This window comes from Hemiscyllium ocellatum, chromosome 21 (genome assembly GCF_020745735.1).
Source record: "Hemiscyllium ocellatum isolate sHemOce1 chromosome 21, sHemOce1.pat.X.cur, whole genome shotgun sequence".
NCBI classification, from domain to species: domain Eukaryota; kingdom Metazoa; phylum Chordata; class Chondrichthyes; order Orectolobiformes; family Hemiscylliidae; genus Hemiscyllium; species Hemiscyllium ocellatum.
This window is the reverse complement of record NC_083421.1, coordinates 35,786,967-35,804,865: the sequence shown is the minus strand read 5'-3', so window position 1 is coordinate 35,804,865 and position 17,899 is coordinate 35,786,967. Positions and strand designations below refer to the sequence as shown.

Here is a 17,899-nt window from a genome sequence, read left to right as displayed (position 1 = left end):
GAAGTAACTAAGACATTGGTTTAAAATCAAGAGTCAGCCTGAGTTAGTCCTGGGGGGTGCACCCCAAATTCGCAATTTTCTTATTCAGATAAATATTCCAAGAGTAAAATAGATGCTACTTTGAAAAAAAACTGAATCCATTTAAACATTCTACCAAAATCCTTCCAGTACAAAAGATTCTGAAGAAAACAAACTACAGTAAAAGGTGATACACTGTTAGATTACAGACACAATCTCAAAATCTTAGGAAAATACTGGGTGAGTCACTTAGGACACTCCAATGGAGTAACAGAAGGCACATTTGGGATCTAAAATGTTTGGATTACAATTCATGAAATGATACCATTAAGATAGATTCAAAGGTTAGAATTATACAGATGAGGCCAAAAATGGCCTTCTATAAGGACATGAGAGAGGTAATAGCTCCTCAAACCTATACTGTCATTTAATACAATCGAGGCTCATCTCATCTTGGCCTCAACTGCACTTTTCTACGTGCTCCTCATTAACCCTTTAACCTATTGCTAACTAAAATTGTGACTCTTCAAATTTATTCATTGTCCCAACACCCACAGCACTCTGGGTAGTAAATTCCACGTATTATCGACACTTTCAGAGAAGTAATTGCTCCTCTTAAATCTGCCACCCCTTAGACCAAAACTATGACCTCTTGTTCTCAATTGTAGCACCAGAGGAAACCTCTGGTCTGCATCTAATTTATCCCCCTTAGCATCTTAAGTACCTCAAACAGAACTCCTCACAACCTAGGGTGTACAGGCCCAAACTGCTCAATCTCTGCCAAGTCCTTCATCTCTGGAGTCAGGAAGTGTGGTGCTGGAAAAGCACAGGTCAGGCAGCATCCAAGGAGGAGAGTTGACCTCTCAGGCATAAGCCCTTCATTAATTATTCCTGATGAAGGGCTTACACCCGAAACATCGACTCTCCTGCTCCTCCAGTGCTGCCTGACCTGCTATGCTTTTCCAGTGACACACCTTTTTGACTCTGATCTCCAGCATCTGCAGTCCTCAACTTTCTCCATCTCTGGACAAATCTAGTGAACCTTCTCTGAATTGCCTCCAAAGCAATTACATATTAATCTCATTTCACTAAAAACTAAACTGTGATACTTTGTAAACTTAATGGACTTGAGACAAAGTTGATACAAGTTAAAAATTACCAAATAGTGAAGCACTGAATCAATTTCCCTGTTTTGGGGTCTGTTTAGTTTTTGTATTTTTCTCTGTGCTTTGCACCTTAAAATTATTAAGCTATTTGTTGAGCAAAGCATTATTAAAAATTGATTTCTTCTTCAATTTACAAAACATACCCAGTGCTTTATCAAGAATTAAATTCATATATGATTCTGCATTGCATCAGAACATGCCTGCAAAAATCACAACAAAATGTTCAGACTACCTAGCCCTAAATTACTTATCATTCAATTGGATTTCTTGGACAAGTTCAAGATTACTTGGGCTTTGCTGACTAATATCAATTCTACAACATAGAAAAAGGAAATAAGATGACAAGAAATATATTCAACTACTTTCTGGGTTAGAGTTTCCAACGTAAAAGATAGTTGACGGTGCATATAGGGAAAATATCCTTCCAACAGTTACACAATTTTCAAAGGGCCTGACAGAGCAAGAATTATGTATGTTTGAGGCAAATCCTCCTTAAATATCTACATTTAACAGAACATAATTCCCAGTCTTCATACAGATTTGGCCAGCTTTTACTGTCTCTTCCCACCCCTACCCCATAATGCCACAATTCCCCCTTGCTTATATATACACACATTCAGCCTCATTTCAAAGGAGGACAATGCAATATCTACTTCAATCACTGATGTGGAAGTATATTCCACAACCCCTCTGCGAAACATATTCAATTCATAAATAAACATAATGCGGTTTAATGCGAAAATAACATTGAGGAATGTAAATGACGAAACTTAAAATTCTTTTGGAACTGTGAGGCAAGTATCCATAAGACATAGGAGTGGAAGAAAGACCATTCGGCCCATCGAGTCCACTCTGCCATTCAATCATGACTGATGAGCATTTCAACTCCACTTACCAGCATTCTCCCCGTAACCCTTAATTCCTTGTGACATCAAGAATTTATCAATTTTTGCCTTGAAGACATTGAGCGTCCCAGTGTCCATTGCACTCTGTGGCAATGAATTCTACAGGCCCACCACGCTCTGGTTGAAGAAATGTCTCCGCATTTCTGTTCTGAATTTACCCCCTCTAATTCTAAGGCTGTGTCCACAGCTCCTAGTCTCCTCGCCTAATGGAAACAATTTCCTAGCGTCCACCCTTTCCAAGCCATGTATTATCTTATAAGTTTCTATTAGATCTCCCCTTAATCTTCTAAACTCCAATGAATACAATCCCAGGATCCTCAGCCGTTCCTCATATGTTAGACCTACCATTCCAGGGATCATCCGTGTGAATCTCTGCTGGACACGCTCCAGTGCCAGTATATCCTTCCTGAGGTGTGGGGACCAAAGCTGGACACAGTACCCCAAATGGGGCCTAACCAGAGCTTTATAAAGTCTCAGTAGCATAACGGTGTTTTTATATTCCAACCCTCTTGAGATAAATGACAACATTGCATTCGCTTTCTTAATCACGGACTCAACCTGCATGTTTACCTTCAGAGAATCCTCAACTAGCACTCTCAGATCCCTATACATGTATAAATTACTACAGACTACTATTTAACTTAAATATGTCTGTTAGTCACCTGCTTTCTTAGTTTAGTAATATGGAAAACACAGACTTTTTATATACACCAAATTTACTAACTTGAAATTTCATTCTTACCCTCGATTTTCCAGTGATGATAACATTCAAAACACTTAACTCCACCACAAAACTTTAAAAAGTCCTGGAATATCAAAAACATTCAAAGACAATTTGGTGTAATCATGATTATTGCTATTTGATGGCAAAAAAATGATGTCCTTCCAATTTGTAAACAAAAACCCAGCAGAGGGCTCTGCTTAGCTTCAAGTCGACCAAATTGTAATGACCAATTTCATAAGCATAAAAAAGTTAAAATAAAAACTAGATGAATCAATTAAAAGGAATGAACTGCCTTCAAAAATACGCTTTTGAAGTAGCTAGATTTCTCGAGTAACTAGAAAACATAAAAAAGGATGGAACAAAAAGAAACAGATGAATGCAGACACTTACAAACATGTTCATACTCACTTTGGTTACATCATGAAAGAATTGCCGACTATCCCCAAGATTAGCTGTGGAGACCACAGGTGCACTTGATGCTAGAGCGCCATCCACTACATTTGGATATTTAATTCTCATGTACGCACTTAACATTCCTCCATAACTGTGAAAGATAATTAGAACAGGATATCAGATTAGATTAGATTACTTACAGAGTGGAAACAGGCCCTTCGGCCCAACAAGTCCACACTGACCCACCGAAGCGCAACCCACCCAGACCCCTACATTTACCCCTTACCTAACACTACGGGCAATTTAGCATGGCCAATTCACCTGACCCGCACATCTTTTGGACTGTGGGAGGAAACCGGAGCACCCAGAGGAAACCCACGCAGACACGGGGAGAACGTGCAAACTCCACACAGTCAGTCACCTGAGTCGGGAATTGAACCCGGGTCTCAGGCGCTGTGAGGCAGCAGTGCTAACCACCGTGCCGCCCATGGTGAGAATTGCATTTTTTGAAATGTTAGTGATTTTGTTTTAATTCATCAAGGTGGAAAATTTCAACATTGCATAGTGAAGACAATTTCTTTTTGTGGTGTAAACAGCAGATAAAACTCCAAAACCACAGAGTAATAGAGTTATAGAGATGTACAGCATGGAAACAGACCCTTCGGTCCAACCCGTCCATGCCGACCAGATATCCCAACCAATCTAGTCCCACCTGCCAGCACCCAGCCCATATCCCTCCAAACTCTTCCTATTCATATACCTAATCAAATGCCACTTTTAAATGTTGCAATTATACTAGCCTCTACCACATCCTCTGGCAGCCCATTCCATGCACGTACCACCCTCTGGGTGAAATAGTTGCCCCTTAGGTCTCTTTTATATCTTTCCCTCTCACCCTAAACCTATGGCCTCTAGTTCTGGACTCTCTGACCCCAGGGAAATGCCTTTGTCTATTTATCCTATCCATGCCCCTCATAATTTTGTAAACCTCTAAGGTCACCCCTCAGCCTTTGACGCTCCAGGGAAAACAGCCCCAGCCTATTCAGCCTCTCCCTATAGCACAAATCCTCCAATCCTTGCAACATCCTTGTAAATCTTTTCTGAACCCTTTCAAGTTTCACATCTTTCCAACAGGAAGGAGACCAGAATTGCATGCAATATTCCAACTGTCCTGTACAGCCGCAACATGACCTAGACATACATCTCTCAGATTAACATGCCCGTGAAAACAGCATGCAGAAAGCATTCGGACCAAGTGGATTTATGGAAATTTGAAAGACGAAGCTGAACAGGAAGTATAGTATTTTCTCTGTAATACTGTCTTTTGTTGACATGCATGCACTTTTGTGCTCTAACTTCAACAATACCACACTTTTAAGTACCTTCACCACTACTCCTGATGGGCTATTTAACATTCCTCAATAGTTATATCGTTTGAACAGGGAATAGGGATATTCAGGCCATGAATTGTAGATTGTGAATTATAATACTTTGTGCTGATTCTTTTTATGTGCTTCATGTTGAGCTGCTTGATCTCTCCTGGGTCTAACCCATTCAGCACAAAGCTGTACATGATGGAAGCTGACCTCGGTGTCTCCACAAAACCCGTGGGATGTTCACTCCTAACTAACATTGGCACGATTGGATGCACCTCCAATAGATTGATGAAGATGAGTTAAGTAGATTTTCTTCCTCAAGTTATTGCTTTATCACCTGTCACATGATCAGTCTAGTCAGGAAGACCTTCAGGATTCAGCCAGCTCAATCAGTAGCAGTGAGCCACTTTTATGTGATGGACATTGAAGGTCCAAAGCCACAGCACATACTGCACCCTTTACATTTTCTATGATAATACCCTCATCTTCCTCAACCCCTCCTCGACTCTTTAAATTGTTAGACTGCTGACCCTACCTTCCATAATAGACATGTAGAAATTTCCCCCAGCTTAATATTGGAAAGATCTGCCACAAGCCTCTGCCACAAATCCCATACCCAAGCCATCCTTCTCCCTGGCAACACTCTGGTATATCAATACATGGTGTCATATTTGACCCGAAGTTAAGCCTTTCACAACTTGAGCATCAACACTAAAGTCACCAATGTTTAAGTCTATACCAAGCCCTGACTCCACAGCATCATTTCATTGGCCGCTGAAATATTGATTAATTACTAGTAAGTTGAGACTCAACAATTTCAACAAAGTAACACTTTAAAGAAAAGGATTTGTCACAGCTTTTCATCTTTCTCTTGCTCTGGAAATGAAAAAAATATAGTTTCCTCTTCATCTTGGTATTTCTTGCTGATAAGGTCAATGAAAGTACAGGAAAGTCTCAACAAAGCGTGTTCTTATTCAGGAACATTGAAATTCTTACTACCAAACTCATTACTGACTTATCACATTCCAGGCTTTGTAAACCTGGTCATCCAAATGCTATCCCCTGTTCACACACCACCCTTCTGCTCACTAACCAAAACTAATTTTCACATTGATTTTAAACTTCTTAACCTTGTCTTCAAATCCCTCCATGGTTTCTTTCTCTCCAAGTCCTACAGCCAATATAATCCTCTGATGTATCTACAAACCAATAACTGTTTTATGTTCTGCATCTCACTCAACTTCAGTAGCTCCATCACTGTGGGCTATACGTTCAGCTGTGAGGGAATGAACAGTCTGAAAGCTTTTCATAAATTTCTATCTTGCCAACTATTTTCTTCTTTTGGGTGCTTCTCAATATTTAGCCCTGTGACCAAGGTTGGCCTCTAAATCTTTGTGTGGCTTGTCATTAAATACTTTTCATTATAAGCCTTTGATGCTAAAAGGTAGTATATAGAGTTGCTAGAAATCAGAGTCAATAACTGTGGCACTGGAAAAGCACAGCTTTTTAACACAAGTTTTGCAGATGTTTCATTAAACTGAGAGACTTGCAAACCATTTCAGACAGCAGTTAAGAGTCAACAACATTGCTGTAGGTCTGGATTCACAGACACCTTGGACTGGCACATTTTCTTCTCTAAAGCACTCTGGTGAACCACCTGGTAATATTATGATAACCATTTTTGATATTTTCTTATTCCAAATTTATTAAATTAATGGATACAATTTTCCAAGAATAGTGATGGGTTTTGAAGATAAATGCTTGGATTATTAGGCCAGGAATGTAATGCTTTAGAAGATTATGTGGTTCAAATGCTACTGTAGCCTAAGACAGTTAAAGCCTTAGTCACCCAATTACTTGATTGAAAAACTGAGACACTATTTGGAAAGCATTATGACAGCAGGTTTTACCTACAGCACAAACACTGGTTGTGCTGTTCTTACTTTGACTGCTGAGCAGTGACATGGTAAATGAATCTGACAAGGCAGCTTTCCTCTCTAGTGTCTGCATATCCTGTCACCTCAGCTAAGATCCTTAAAAATCTTGAGAACGAGCAATCAATTAGAAGGAATTCACAGAATGTTCAGGGGAAGCTATATGACCAGCACCAGCTGATAAGTGGGATCATTTATCCATTACTAGATGGAATTTTCATATTACGTTGTTCTGTACTCTCCCTACCCATGCAACAAAACTCTCTCATATCGCTGTCTTCTTTTCTTCCTAAGCCCACTGAGATAGCTTACCATTCTACTGTACACCCACCCTAAAGTTGTGCAGCATGCAACAGTAATAACTCCAAATTGCGGCTGGAACATAAAAGATATACTTAGCTTGAGCAGTCCTAAATGAATGCTTCAACATCTCTCTGAAAAGCTACACAGAATATTGTTAACATAGTTAATTTGTTCACAAGGCCACCATAGTTTGTTTGCTTTGAAAGGGTAAAGATAAAAATCACATAAGTAATGTGTACAAAGCAAAATATGACTTAACAAAACATTCCCTGGTATCCAAACAGCATTACCAGCAAGTGGCTACTTTTGAAACAGAACATTATCAACTGTACCTTGGAAATCCTAAATTTATTATACAAAACCTAAAATATTGCTACGTGCCTTCCACTGCAAATTTTATCAGAATTCAAGTAATTCAGGATTTATACGGCATATCAAAATGTGGCAAAATGTACACAAAGAACCAATTTTTTTATGTGGGTAAATGAGCACTTAATCTCGATCATCAGTTGAAAGTAGTTTTTTGGAAGTGAAGAAAGAAAAATTGAAATTTTTGGTTATGACTGCAGAGCTTTAAACAAACGTATTTTTCTATTAAGTACATATTTACCTGCCACCAAATGCAATCACCGCACAACTTTTGGCATCAAGATCACTTTTCAGCTTTGTAATAAGAACCACATAATCTGCTAAAGCTTGTTCCACTGTCAAAAACTCCATGTTTGATCTTTCATAAGATTTTTTGCCAAAAGGAAGGGATTTTCCATAATATCGCTGCAAAATTAAAATAGAAAATGCTTGTTTTGTTTACAAACAATTAAGCATTTAATATTAATTGCTAAAAACTAAATTACACCACACCAAGATTAAAAATAAACAGGGACTCAGAGGTTTTAAAATAATTAGCACTTATTTAATAAAATGTAACGAAAACAAAAATTGCTGGAAAAACTCAGGAGGTCTGGAAGAATCAGAAGGAGTTGTGTTCTGAAGGGTCAGTCGATTCAATGTTATCTTTGCTTTCTCTCTAAATATGAGTTTATTCAGCAAATTATGTTTTTGTTTGAGGTTTCCAGTATGTGCAGATTTGTTTTATTTAAACAAAACGTAATTCTGGCTGCAGAGTGACCAGGGATGGGAAAATATCCAGGGATATCCGATTTTCAAGAAAGATTGGCAAAAGAGGAAAATGAGGTGGGTAGCATTACTAAAGAGAAACATTAACAAAAAAGTAAAGAAAGCTATTAGCTCCTGTGAAGTGAAATCTGTATGGGTAGAGTTTAGAAATACGCAGGGATAGAAAACAATAATGGAGGCTACAGACCCCCAAATTGCAGTGGTTATGCTGGGAATAGCATTAAATGTGAAATCAGAGCTGCAAGTAATAAGAGTACAGCTGTAATCGTAAGTGACTTTAATCTGCAAATAGATTGGGAAAATCAAACCAGTAATGATATTGTACAGAAGAAATTCCTGGAGTATGCATGAGATTGTTTCTGGATCAAAAAGGTTGAGAAATTAAATAGAGACAGGTCATCTCAGACCAGGCACTGTGCAATGAGAAAAGAAGAACTGGAAATCCCAATGAACAAGTTCCCTTGTGTCTTCAGTCTAATCAGAGGAAACTATGAGGAATGAGCTGATAATGATAAACTGGGGCAGTGCTAAAGGGATAACGGTGGAAAGGCAATGGCAAAGGTTTAAAGAGGGCATGGAGGAACTGAAATATTGTTCATTCCTGTTTGGTACAAAGGTAAAACGGGAAAGGTGACCAGACTGTGTGTTATGGACCAGATCAAACCCCTCAAAATATATTCAGATAATCTAGACCCTGACTGACTAGGTGTCACATTCCAGATGCAATTTGACTGGTCAAACTACCAGGTTTGAAGAAAACATACTTTATTCATACAGCACAATTAAAATTCAAAATTGGAAAAACTTAACTCTGTTGGAAATTTTAACAGAATAATAATTTATTTTACCGCTGAACAGTAATTGTTGCAATATAGTAACATCTAATAAATAAATCCTTGACAAAGGCAAATTCAGAAAATCATTGTCTCACATGCAGCTCCAACACCAGCTTTTAGCTGTAACTGAAAGAGAAAAAACAGCTTCCACATTCAGCTTCAAGACCCCAGCAACTGCTACTGAAAGGCTAAAATTCAAAATCCTTGCTCTGGAGGAGTTTGCCATACCCATTTACATTACTTCTATTGTTCGAATGTCCAAAAACAAACCATTTCAAGATCTCATAAGCTGTTTATTTTGTGGACTTCCAAAAAACAGCTCGGTACAGCAGTCTTAAAACCGCTCTTCAAAACAAAACAGGACAAAATATACCTCTTCTCGCCATACTACTGTCCTGTGTGGCTAACAAGGGAAATTAGGGATAACATTTATATCCAAGGAAGGGACCTATAGATTGAAGAGATGTGAGGATTGGGAGCTGTTGAGAGTTCAGCAAGGCAAGACAGAGGCATTGATTAAGACAGGGATAACAGAGTACAGGGTGAAGCTTGCAGTGAGGAAACTGATTGTAAAAGCTGGTTTGTATTCGAAGAAAAAAATATTGGTGAGTACAAATGTAGGCATTCTCTATTCAGAAACAGGACAAGTTATAATGGGGAAGAAACTGGTGGCAGACCAATTAGATACATATATTTCATTTGCCTTCATACAGACAACAATGTTTAGGAACACAGGCCTAGTAAGGGAGGGAACAGAAAGATATTAATATTAATAATGAAATACTGTTGCAGAAATTGATTGAATTAAAGGCTGACAAAATCCTTGGGGCCTAAAATTCTACAATCCAGAATACTTTCAAGATCCTATTGAGTCTGGAACAGTTACTAATGGGGTGAAGGGTAGCTAATATTACCTCACTATTTAAGAAAATAGAAATCAGGGAATCACAAACCAGGCAACATGATGTCAACAGAAGGGAAAATACCAGAGTCTATCAGAAAAGACTTAACAGCAGAGCATTTGGAAAACAATTCTAGGAGTGGACAGAATCAACATGGATTTACAGAAGGGAAATCATGCTCGACAAATCGACTGGGATTTTTCAAGGATCTAACTGATAGAGTTAAATTGGTGGAAATCAGGATGCGTGGTTTACTTAGAAGTTCTGAAAGCATTTGATAAGGATCCACATATAAAATTAAAGCACATGCAATTGGAGATAGTGTACTGACATGGATAGAGAAGTGGCTAGCAGACAGGAAGTAAAGAGTATAAATAAATGAGTTATTTTCTGAGTGGCAGCCAGTGATCATTGGGGTACGGTAGGAATCAATGCTTGGACACTAGCTTTCATATTCTAGAAAGTCAGGTTAATGTTCTGTGGAAATGGGTTCAAATCCCAGGATGGCACCTGGGATGGTTTGAAGTCAATTAATTTGCCTCGTTTTCATTGCTGGCATGCAAAGTGTTGCCTCAACAATGGTGAGTATAAAATATCGGCGGTTGTTATTCCAACCTACCTGGTTCCCAAAACATCTTTAGCAAACATAATCGCTGTCTTCCAGCTGGAAAGTGGAGTTAAGGATTATCAGATCAGTCACGATCTCATTAAATGGTGGAACAGACTTGATAGAATCAGAAGCAGGACACTAGCCTATGATCTACTCATATATATTAACGACTTTTAGGTGACACATATCTTCAAGTTTGCAGACAACACAAAGTTGGGTGGGAGGGTGAACTCTGAGAATGACGCACAAATGCTGGTGTGATTTTGATACATTGAGTGAATGAGCAAATACACGGCAGATGGAAGTACAAAGTGTGAGGTTACCCGCTTCGTAAACAAAAACAGGAGGTGGATTATCTGAATGGCAGTAGATTGAGCAAGAGCTATAACAAAACCTGGGTGCCCTTAACACCAGTCTCTGAAAGTAAGCACACAGATACAGCAGTTGGTGTAAAGAAGGCAAATGATAAGTTGATCTTTGCAGCGAGAACATGTGAATACTGGAACATGGATATTTTGCTGCAAATTTACAGCCTTGTTGAGACCACACCTTGAGTATTGTATGCAGTTTTACTCTCCTTTCCGAGGATGTTCTAGCTATGGAGGGAGTGCAACAAAGGTTTACCAAACTGATTTCTGGAATGGCTGGACTGACGTCTGAATGGAGGCCAAACTAGTCAAGATTATATTCACTGGAGTTTAGAACAATGATGGGGTGGGGGGGTGAATCTCATAGAAACCTATAAAATTCTAAAAGGAGTTAACAAGCTAAGTGCAGGAAAGTTGCTCCCAATGACCAGGGAATTCAGAAATAGGAGTCATAATCTAAGGGTACAGGAAAGACTATTTAGGACAAAGAGGAGGAGAAATTTCTTCAAGAGAACTGAGAGCTTATGGAATTCTCTGCCACAATTGAGGACAAATCATCAAATCTTTTCAAGGAGCTAAATATAGTGCTTAGGATTAAAGGGATTGAAGGAAATGGGGCAAAAGTGGGAAGAGGATTTTTTTGAGTAGTATGAACAGCCATGATCATACTGAATGGCAGAGCAGGTTCCAAGGGCCAAGTGGTTTATTCCCGTTCCTAATATTTACATAATACTATTGATTACACAAGCATAATGGCTAAAATGATATGTTTGACACAAGGAGACTTATCAACCCAGTATCACTTCCCCAAGGATTATAGTTTCACTAAGTTCCTCTGTTCCTTCATCATTTACAGATATGAATAAGAAATGTTTGGAAGGATATGGTCCAAATGAACTAGTTTAGTTTGGAATTATGGTCAGAACGAAGGGTCTACCTCCATGCTGTATGACTGTATTACTGGTATGTTTTTGTATCCTTTACATTGAAGGCAGAAACAAAATAGCTATTCATGACATCTATCACTTCTTTACTATTTACTGTTAACCTTACGTCCCGCCAATTCTCACTCTTTAGAGGACTAACACTTACGTGTACTTACTTTGGATTCAAAACGAATGTCATGCTGCTTGCCATTCCCAGCTAGTTTCCTCTCAAGCTACAATTTATTTGCCCCAATTAAGATTTTAGTCATTCTTTCTATTCTGACCATTCAAACTGAGCTGCCAATCATCTTTGCACAATGATGTTTTTCCCCAAAATTTGATGGTGCGTCTTTCTCAAAATCTCTTTATACTTAGAAATACACTTATTCTAAATAGTCTGAAATATTCCTTAAAAGTTTACCACTATTTCTCTACTGATCTATCTCCTAGTCTAATATCTCAGTTAACTTCTGCTAGCTCAGATTTCATGCCCATGTGACTCCTCATTTTTAAGTTTAAATAGAGTCACAAACACATACAAGAGAAATAGACCTTTCAGTCCAACTCATTCATGCCAACCAGATAACCTATATAAATCTAGTCCCATTTGCCAGCATTTCACCCATATCCCTCTAAACCCTTCCTATTCACATACCCATCCAGATGCCACTTCCTCTGGCAGTTTTTTGCCTTGGGTCCCTTTTAAATGTTCCCCTTCTCACTTTAAAGCTATGCCCTCTAGTTTTGGACTCTCCCACCCCAGGGAAAAGACCTTGTCTATTTACCCTTCCCATGTCCCTCATCATTTTATAACCTCTATGGAGTCACCCCTCAGCATCTAACACTCCTGGGAAAATAGCCCCAGTCTACTCAGCCTCCACTTCATTTCAAATTTAAGTCATCTGCAAACTTATTAACCATATCTATGTTCATATCCAACTCATTTATATAAATGACGAAAAGCAGTGAATCCAACACCGATCCTTGTGGCACATCGCTGGTGACAGGCGTCCAGTCTGAAAAGCAATCCTCCACCACCATTCTGTCTTCTACCTTCGAGCCAATTATGTATCCAAATACCTATTTCCACCTCTACTCATTGTGATCTAACCTTGCATGTCTAGCACGAGGAACCTTGTCCAATGCCTTACTGAAGTACATTTAGATCAAGTCCACCGCTCTGCTTTCATTTATCCTCTTTGTGACTGAGTTTTTTGAAGCAATCATGTTTTCGAAACAATTTCCCATGCACAAAACCATTTTGATGACCCCTAAACAGTCCTTATTTTTCCAAATGCATATAAATCCTGTCCCTCAAGATTCTCCCCAACAAGCTGCCCACCACTAATGTCAGGCTCACCAGTCTGTAGTTCCTGGCATTTCCTTACCACCTTTCTTAAACGGTGGCACTATGTTAGCCAACCTCCAGTTTTCTGGTACTTCACCTGTGGCTATTCATGATACAAATATTTCAGCATGGAGCATAGCAATCACTTCCCTAGAGTTCAAGGGAACACCAGATCAGGTACTGGAAATTTATCCACCTTTGAGAAAGTGAGGACTGCAGATGCTGGAGACCAGAGCTGAAAAGTTTGGTGCTGGAAAAGTGCAGCAGGCTAGGCAGCATCCGAGGAGCAGGAGAATCGACATTTCGGGCATAAGCCCTTCTTCAGGAATGAGGCTGGTGTGCCAAGCGGGCTGAGATAAAAGGTTGGGGCGGGGGCGGGGGGGGGAGATACGATTTATCCACCTTCATGCATTTTAGGACGCTTAGCACCTCCTCCTCTATAATATGGACATTTTTCAAGATGTTGCTATTTACTGCCCCATGTTGTATATCTTCCATATCCTTCTCCACAGTAAACATTAATACAAAATACTAGTTTAATATCTCTCCCATCTCCTGCAGTTCCACACTTAGGCAAACTTACTGATCTTTATGGGGCCCTATTCTCTGCCGAGTTACCCTTTTGCCCTTACCGTATATGTAGAATCCCTTCGGATTCTCCTTAAACCTATTTACTAGGGGTCATCAACCCATGTTTCTCCCTTTGAAGCAGAATGTAAAATTTAATCATTTTAATGATAGCTACTCCTCAGAGGTGCTTTTACTCTAAGGTCATTTATTAATTCTGTAACATTATACAATACCAAGTTTAGTAAAAGCTAGTTCTTTGGTCAGGTACAGAATTTGCTGCACCAAGAAATTCTCTCAGAAGCAGTCTATGAAGCACTACAGGCTATTACATTGTCATCTTTTCAGTTTATCTGTAGATGAAAATCACACTAAATTATTGCTAGCCCTTTATCATTAGCGGCCAATATTTCTTCTTGTATGCTTTTTCGCAAATCATGATCACTCTTCAGGCTTGGGTCACTTCCAAAACCAACTCCTTTCCTCCTCCCAAATTCTATCTACATCCTAATCACTTGAACAAAGGTCATCTCTAACTCTTTAATTATGACTGTTACCCTCCTATTTAATTTGCTGGTCTTCATGAAAAACATACACCGGACAATATTTAGAATCCAAGTTTCATAATCTTGCAACCAAATCTCCAGGATTGTTGTCAGATCATAATTGTTCACTTCAATGTAGGCTATCAATTAATTTAGTTTGGCGAGAATTCTACATACATTCAGATACTGAGTCTTTAATTTTTTTATTACCTTTGAACATCTAATCTTGACAGACATTAAACATTTTTATTGCCTCTTTTCGTTCCTGTCATTCTGATCTTCTACATTAGTACTTTCTCTCATGTTTTGACTCTGAGTTCAAATTTCTCTCTACTTCCCTAGTTATACGGCTCAAACAAATACCAGTTCAAGTATAGACCATCCCAACAACAGACCTAACCTTCCAATGCCCCAAAAAAACAGAACCTACTTTTCCCACAAGTCTTAGAATATTAACTGCTCTGACCTTATTCATCTTGAGAATGTGAATGTGGCTCAGGTAGTAATCCAGTGATTAACACCTTGAATTTCTGCCCTTTACTTTAGTACCGATCTTTTTATTCTCTTCAAGCAGATCCATTTCCCTAGTTGCACCAATAACGCTGCCTTTCTTGTTGGACTGGAAATATCCTCCTGTACAAAGCTCTCCTGCACACAATCCAGGAAAACGGGCTCCCATACACAACAAATATCCCAGCCTATGTACGAGTAATAGAAATATGCTATTATAACTACTCTATAATCTTGGTATTTCTCTAATTCCCTTGCAGACTTGTTCTTCCAAATCCTTTCCACTAGTCTGTGGTCTACCAATGTAATTATACCCTTTTTGGTTTTCAGTTCTAGCTAAAATGATTGTGCTTAGGCCCTCGGGACATCCTTTCTCCAGCACTGCAATATACTCCTTAACCAATACTGCTTCCATCCTTCAGGGTCTTGAGCTGCGGTGTGACCTCTCCGAACGTACTATCCACGTAACTCTCAAACTTGTAATGTGGCACATTGTCGCCAATCATCATTCAAATTCCAAAACTCAGAGCTCAAGTTTATGCAGCTGGAAGCACTTTCCTGCACAAATGGTCATCTAAGAGACCATTACACTCCATTCCACCAAACTGCAAAGCCATGTCTTCAACTTACTTAGTGTCAAACTTATTTCTCTTGTGCTAGCTTTATTCTACTTTGCTTACTTATATGACTTCATTACATTGACCATTTACTCCCATTTTGCTTACTGAATCCAAAAAAACTTTAAAAAATAATCAAATTAATCAACCCACCCCATCTGTGATCTCAATTTGATTTTTCTTTCCCCAGTCAGCGGTCCCCTGAAGCTGTAAACTATGCTTCAAATCTGGGTGCTACGTTGAAGCTGAAGTATTGGGCCCTGATCCTGAGCCTCAACATATCTCCTTTCTGCCTCAATCACACTAAAGTGCTAGGACCCCAATCGTAGGCCTTAATATATCCTTTGATTGCTTGGTACAACTGAGTGGCTTGTTAGGTTATTTCAAAAGGCACTGAAAAGTCAACCATATTGCTCAGAGTCTGGGATCACATGCAGATTAGACCAGCAGATCTTTTGTCCTTGAAGAACATTAGTGAACCAAATACATTTTTACAACTTGCATTTTTACAACAAACAACATATTGCTTTTATGGAATTCTAGTTTTTAAAAAATTCAAATCCCACTGTTGCCAGTGGGATTTGAACTCAGGTCCTGGTGAGACAATATGATATTATTTCCACTCTTTCTTACTCTTTTGAACTCTAGTGAGTAATAGGCCCAACATTTCATCATAAAACAACATTCTAATTCCAGGAATTCATCCAGCAATATTTTCTGAACTGCTTATGATTCAATACATTTTGCCTTAAATAAGGAGACCAAAATTCTGCATACCTCTCTAGGTGGTCTCACCAATGCCCTAAAATGTTGTGGTAAGATTGCTCCACTGAGACTCATTACCCCATTCAACAAAATATCAATATTCTATTTGCTGTCCTGTTTACTTGTTGCATTAGTATTCTTGTAATGCATGTACAATGACACAGATAATTTACCCCTCATGACCTCCAACAAAACATTTATTTTCCCATAGTTTAGCTTACACTTTTCTTACATTTAGCTTACATGAAACATTTTTCCAATAGATTTATTGTGCCCATAAACAGTTTAATGAATTTACTTGCATTTCAATACCAATAAAAATGCAATCTTTAGCCCATTTTCTTCACAATCAGTATTTAAGTCTTCAACTACACATTTAAGGAATATTGTAATAACCCATGAATTGGGACTAAACTCCAGAAATACACTAAATGACCTTTCAAAAGTTCAGATATACATCACAGAGACTGCAATTGTTCAAGGCAGCTTTCACCACCATCTTCAAGGACAACTGGAAATGGGCAATAAATATTGGCACGCCTACTGACACCCACATACCATAAAAAAAATTATAAATTCAACTTCTAGTCAACTTTGTTATTTACTTAACAAAATGCGGGAGATTGCAGGGCTTCTGCAAACCATACTGCAGCTTTATAAGACTATACACACTGGCAGCACGGCCTCAAAATTCATTCAACATATAATGCAACAATATTTATCAAACTGAAACAAATAAGGACAAAGAATATAATGAACTGTATTCAAAATAGAGGTGTCTGTTAAACAGTTAGCTTAACAGTTACAAGATACACTCCAGCTATTTCACAGAAGCTTACCTGGTCATCATCCAACTTTTGAACTTAATAACTAATAGACTGAAACGAAGTCCAAAGTTTGAAATCAGTAACTTTTAATGACTAAGGATAAAACTTACATGCTCAGCATAGATGACCAGGGCCTGCTGCTCTGATGCTAATTCAATAATGAACCTGGAGCTATTGGCAAAATCCCATATATCACCTTCATTTCCTGTATACAGAAATATTGGTCCAAAATTCTTGCTCCAGAATTGATCTGCATATTAAAAGAAAGGTTGACAACAATTAGTTGCAGTAAAAAGTGAGGTCTGCAGATGCTAGAGATCAGAGCTGAAAATGTGTTGCTGGTTAAAGCACAGCAGGCAGCATCCAAGGAACAGGAAATTCAATGTTTCGGGCCGGATTCCTGATGAAGGGCTCCGGCCCGAAACGTCCAATTTCCTGTTCCTTGGATGCTGCCTGACCTGCTGTGCTTTAACCAGCAACACATTTTCAGCAATTAGTTGCAGCAAAGTTTCCATCCAACACGTACCAATTTCCCTAATCAGCATTATTTCATTATTACTGGCTCAAGATTTTAGCAGTCCCTGCCTGACAGCTTCATCAGATTTTCCTGAGGAAAGACTCAGTAGGTTGGGCTTATATATATTTGAGTTTAGAAGAAAGAGAAGCAGCTTTATTGAAAGATAAAAGATTCCTAGGAAGTTTGACAGGGTAGATGCAGAGAAATTGTTTACCCTTATAGGAAGAGTCTAGAACACAGGCATAATCTCAGAGCAAGGGGCTGTCTATATTAGACAGATGAAGGAGGAATCTCTTTTCTCAGATGGTAGTGAATCTGTGGAATTAGATTAGATTCCCTACAGTGTAAAAACAGACCCTTTGACCCTACAAGTCCACACCGACCCTCCGAAGAGTAACCCACAGACTCATTTCCCTACATTTACCCTAATGCAACTAACACTATGGGCAATTTACCATGGCCAATTCACCTGACCTGCACATCTTTTCGAATGAGGGGGAGCACCCGGAGGAAACTCAGACAGTCGCCCGAGGCGGGAATCGAACCCAGGTCCCTGGCTCTGAGGCAGCAGTGCTAACCACTGAGCCATCGTGCCACTCTACTGC

The 17,899-nt window shown here is 39.0% G+C and overlaps 1 protein-coding gene across 1 annotated transcript in view; it reads right to left on the bottom strand.

Moving 5' to 3' along the window:
* Window positions 1-17,899, bottom strand: part of LOC132825816 (mucin-5AC-like) — a 75,264-nt gene that overhangs the window by 44,661 nt on the left and 12,704 nt on the right. The window contains exons 2-4 of the mRNA XM_060841324.1: window positions 16,888-17,027; window positions 7,430-7,593; window positions 3,222-3,357 (exon numbers count right to left, since the gene is read on the bottom strand). Coding sequence (XP_060697307.1) covers window positions 3,222-3,357; window positions 7,430-7,593; window positions 16,888-17,027 — 440 coding nt within the window. The remainder of the gene's footprint in view (window positions 1-3,221; window positions 3,358-7,429; window positions 7,594-16,887; window positions 17,028-17,899) is intronic.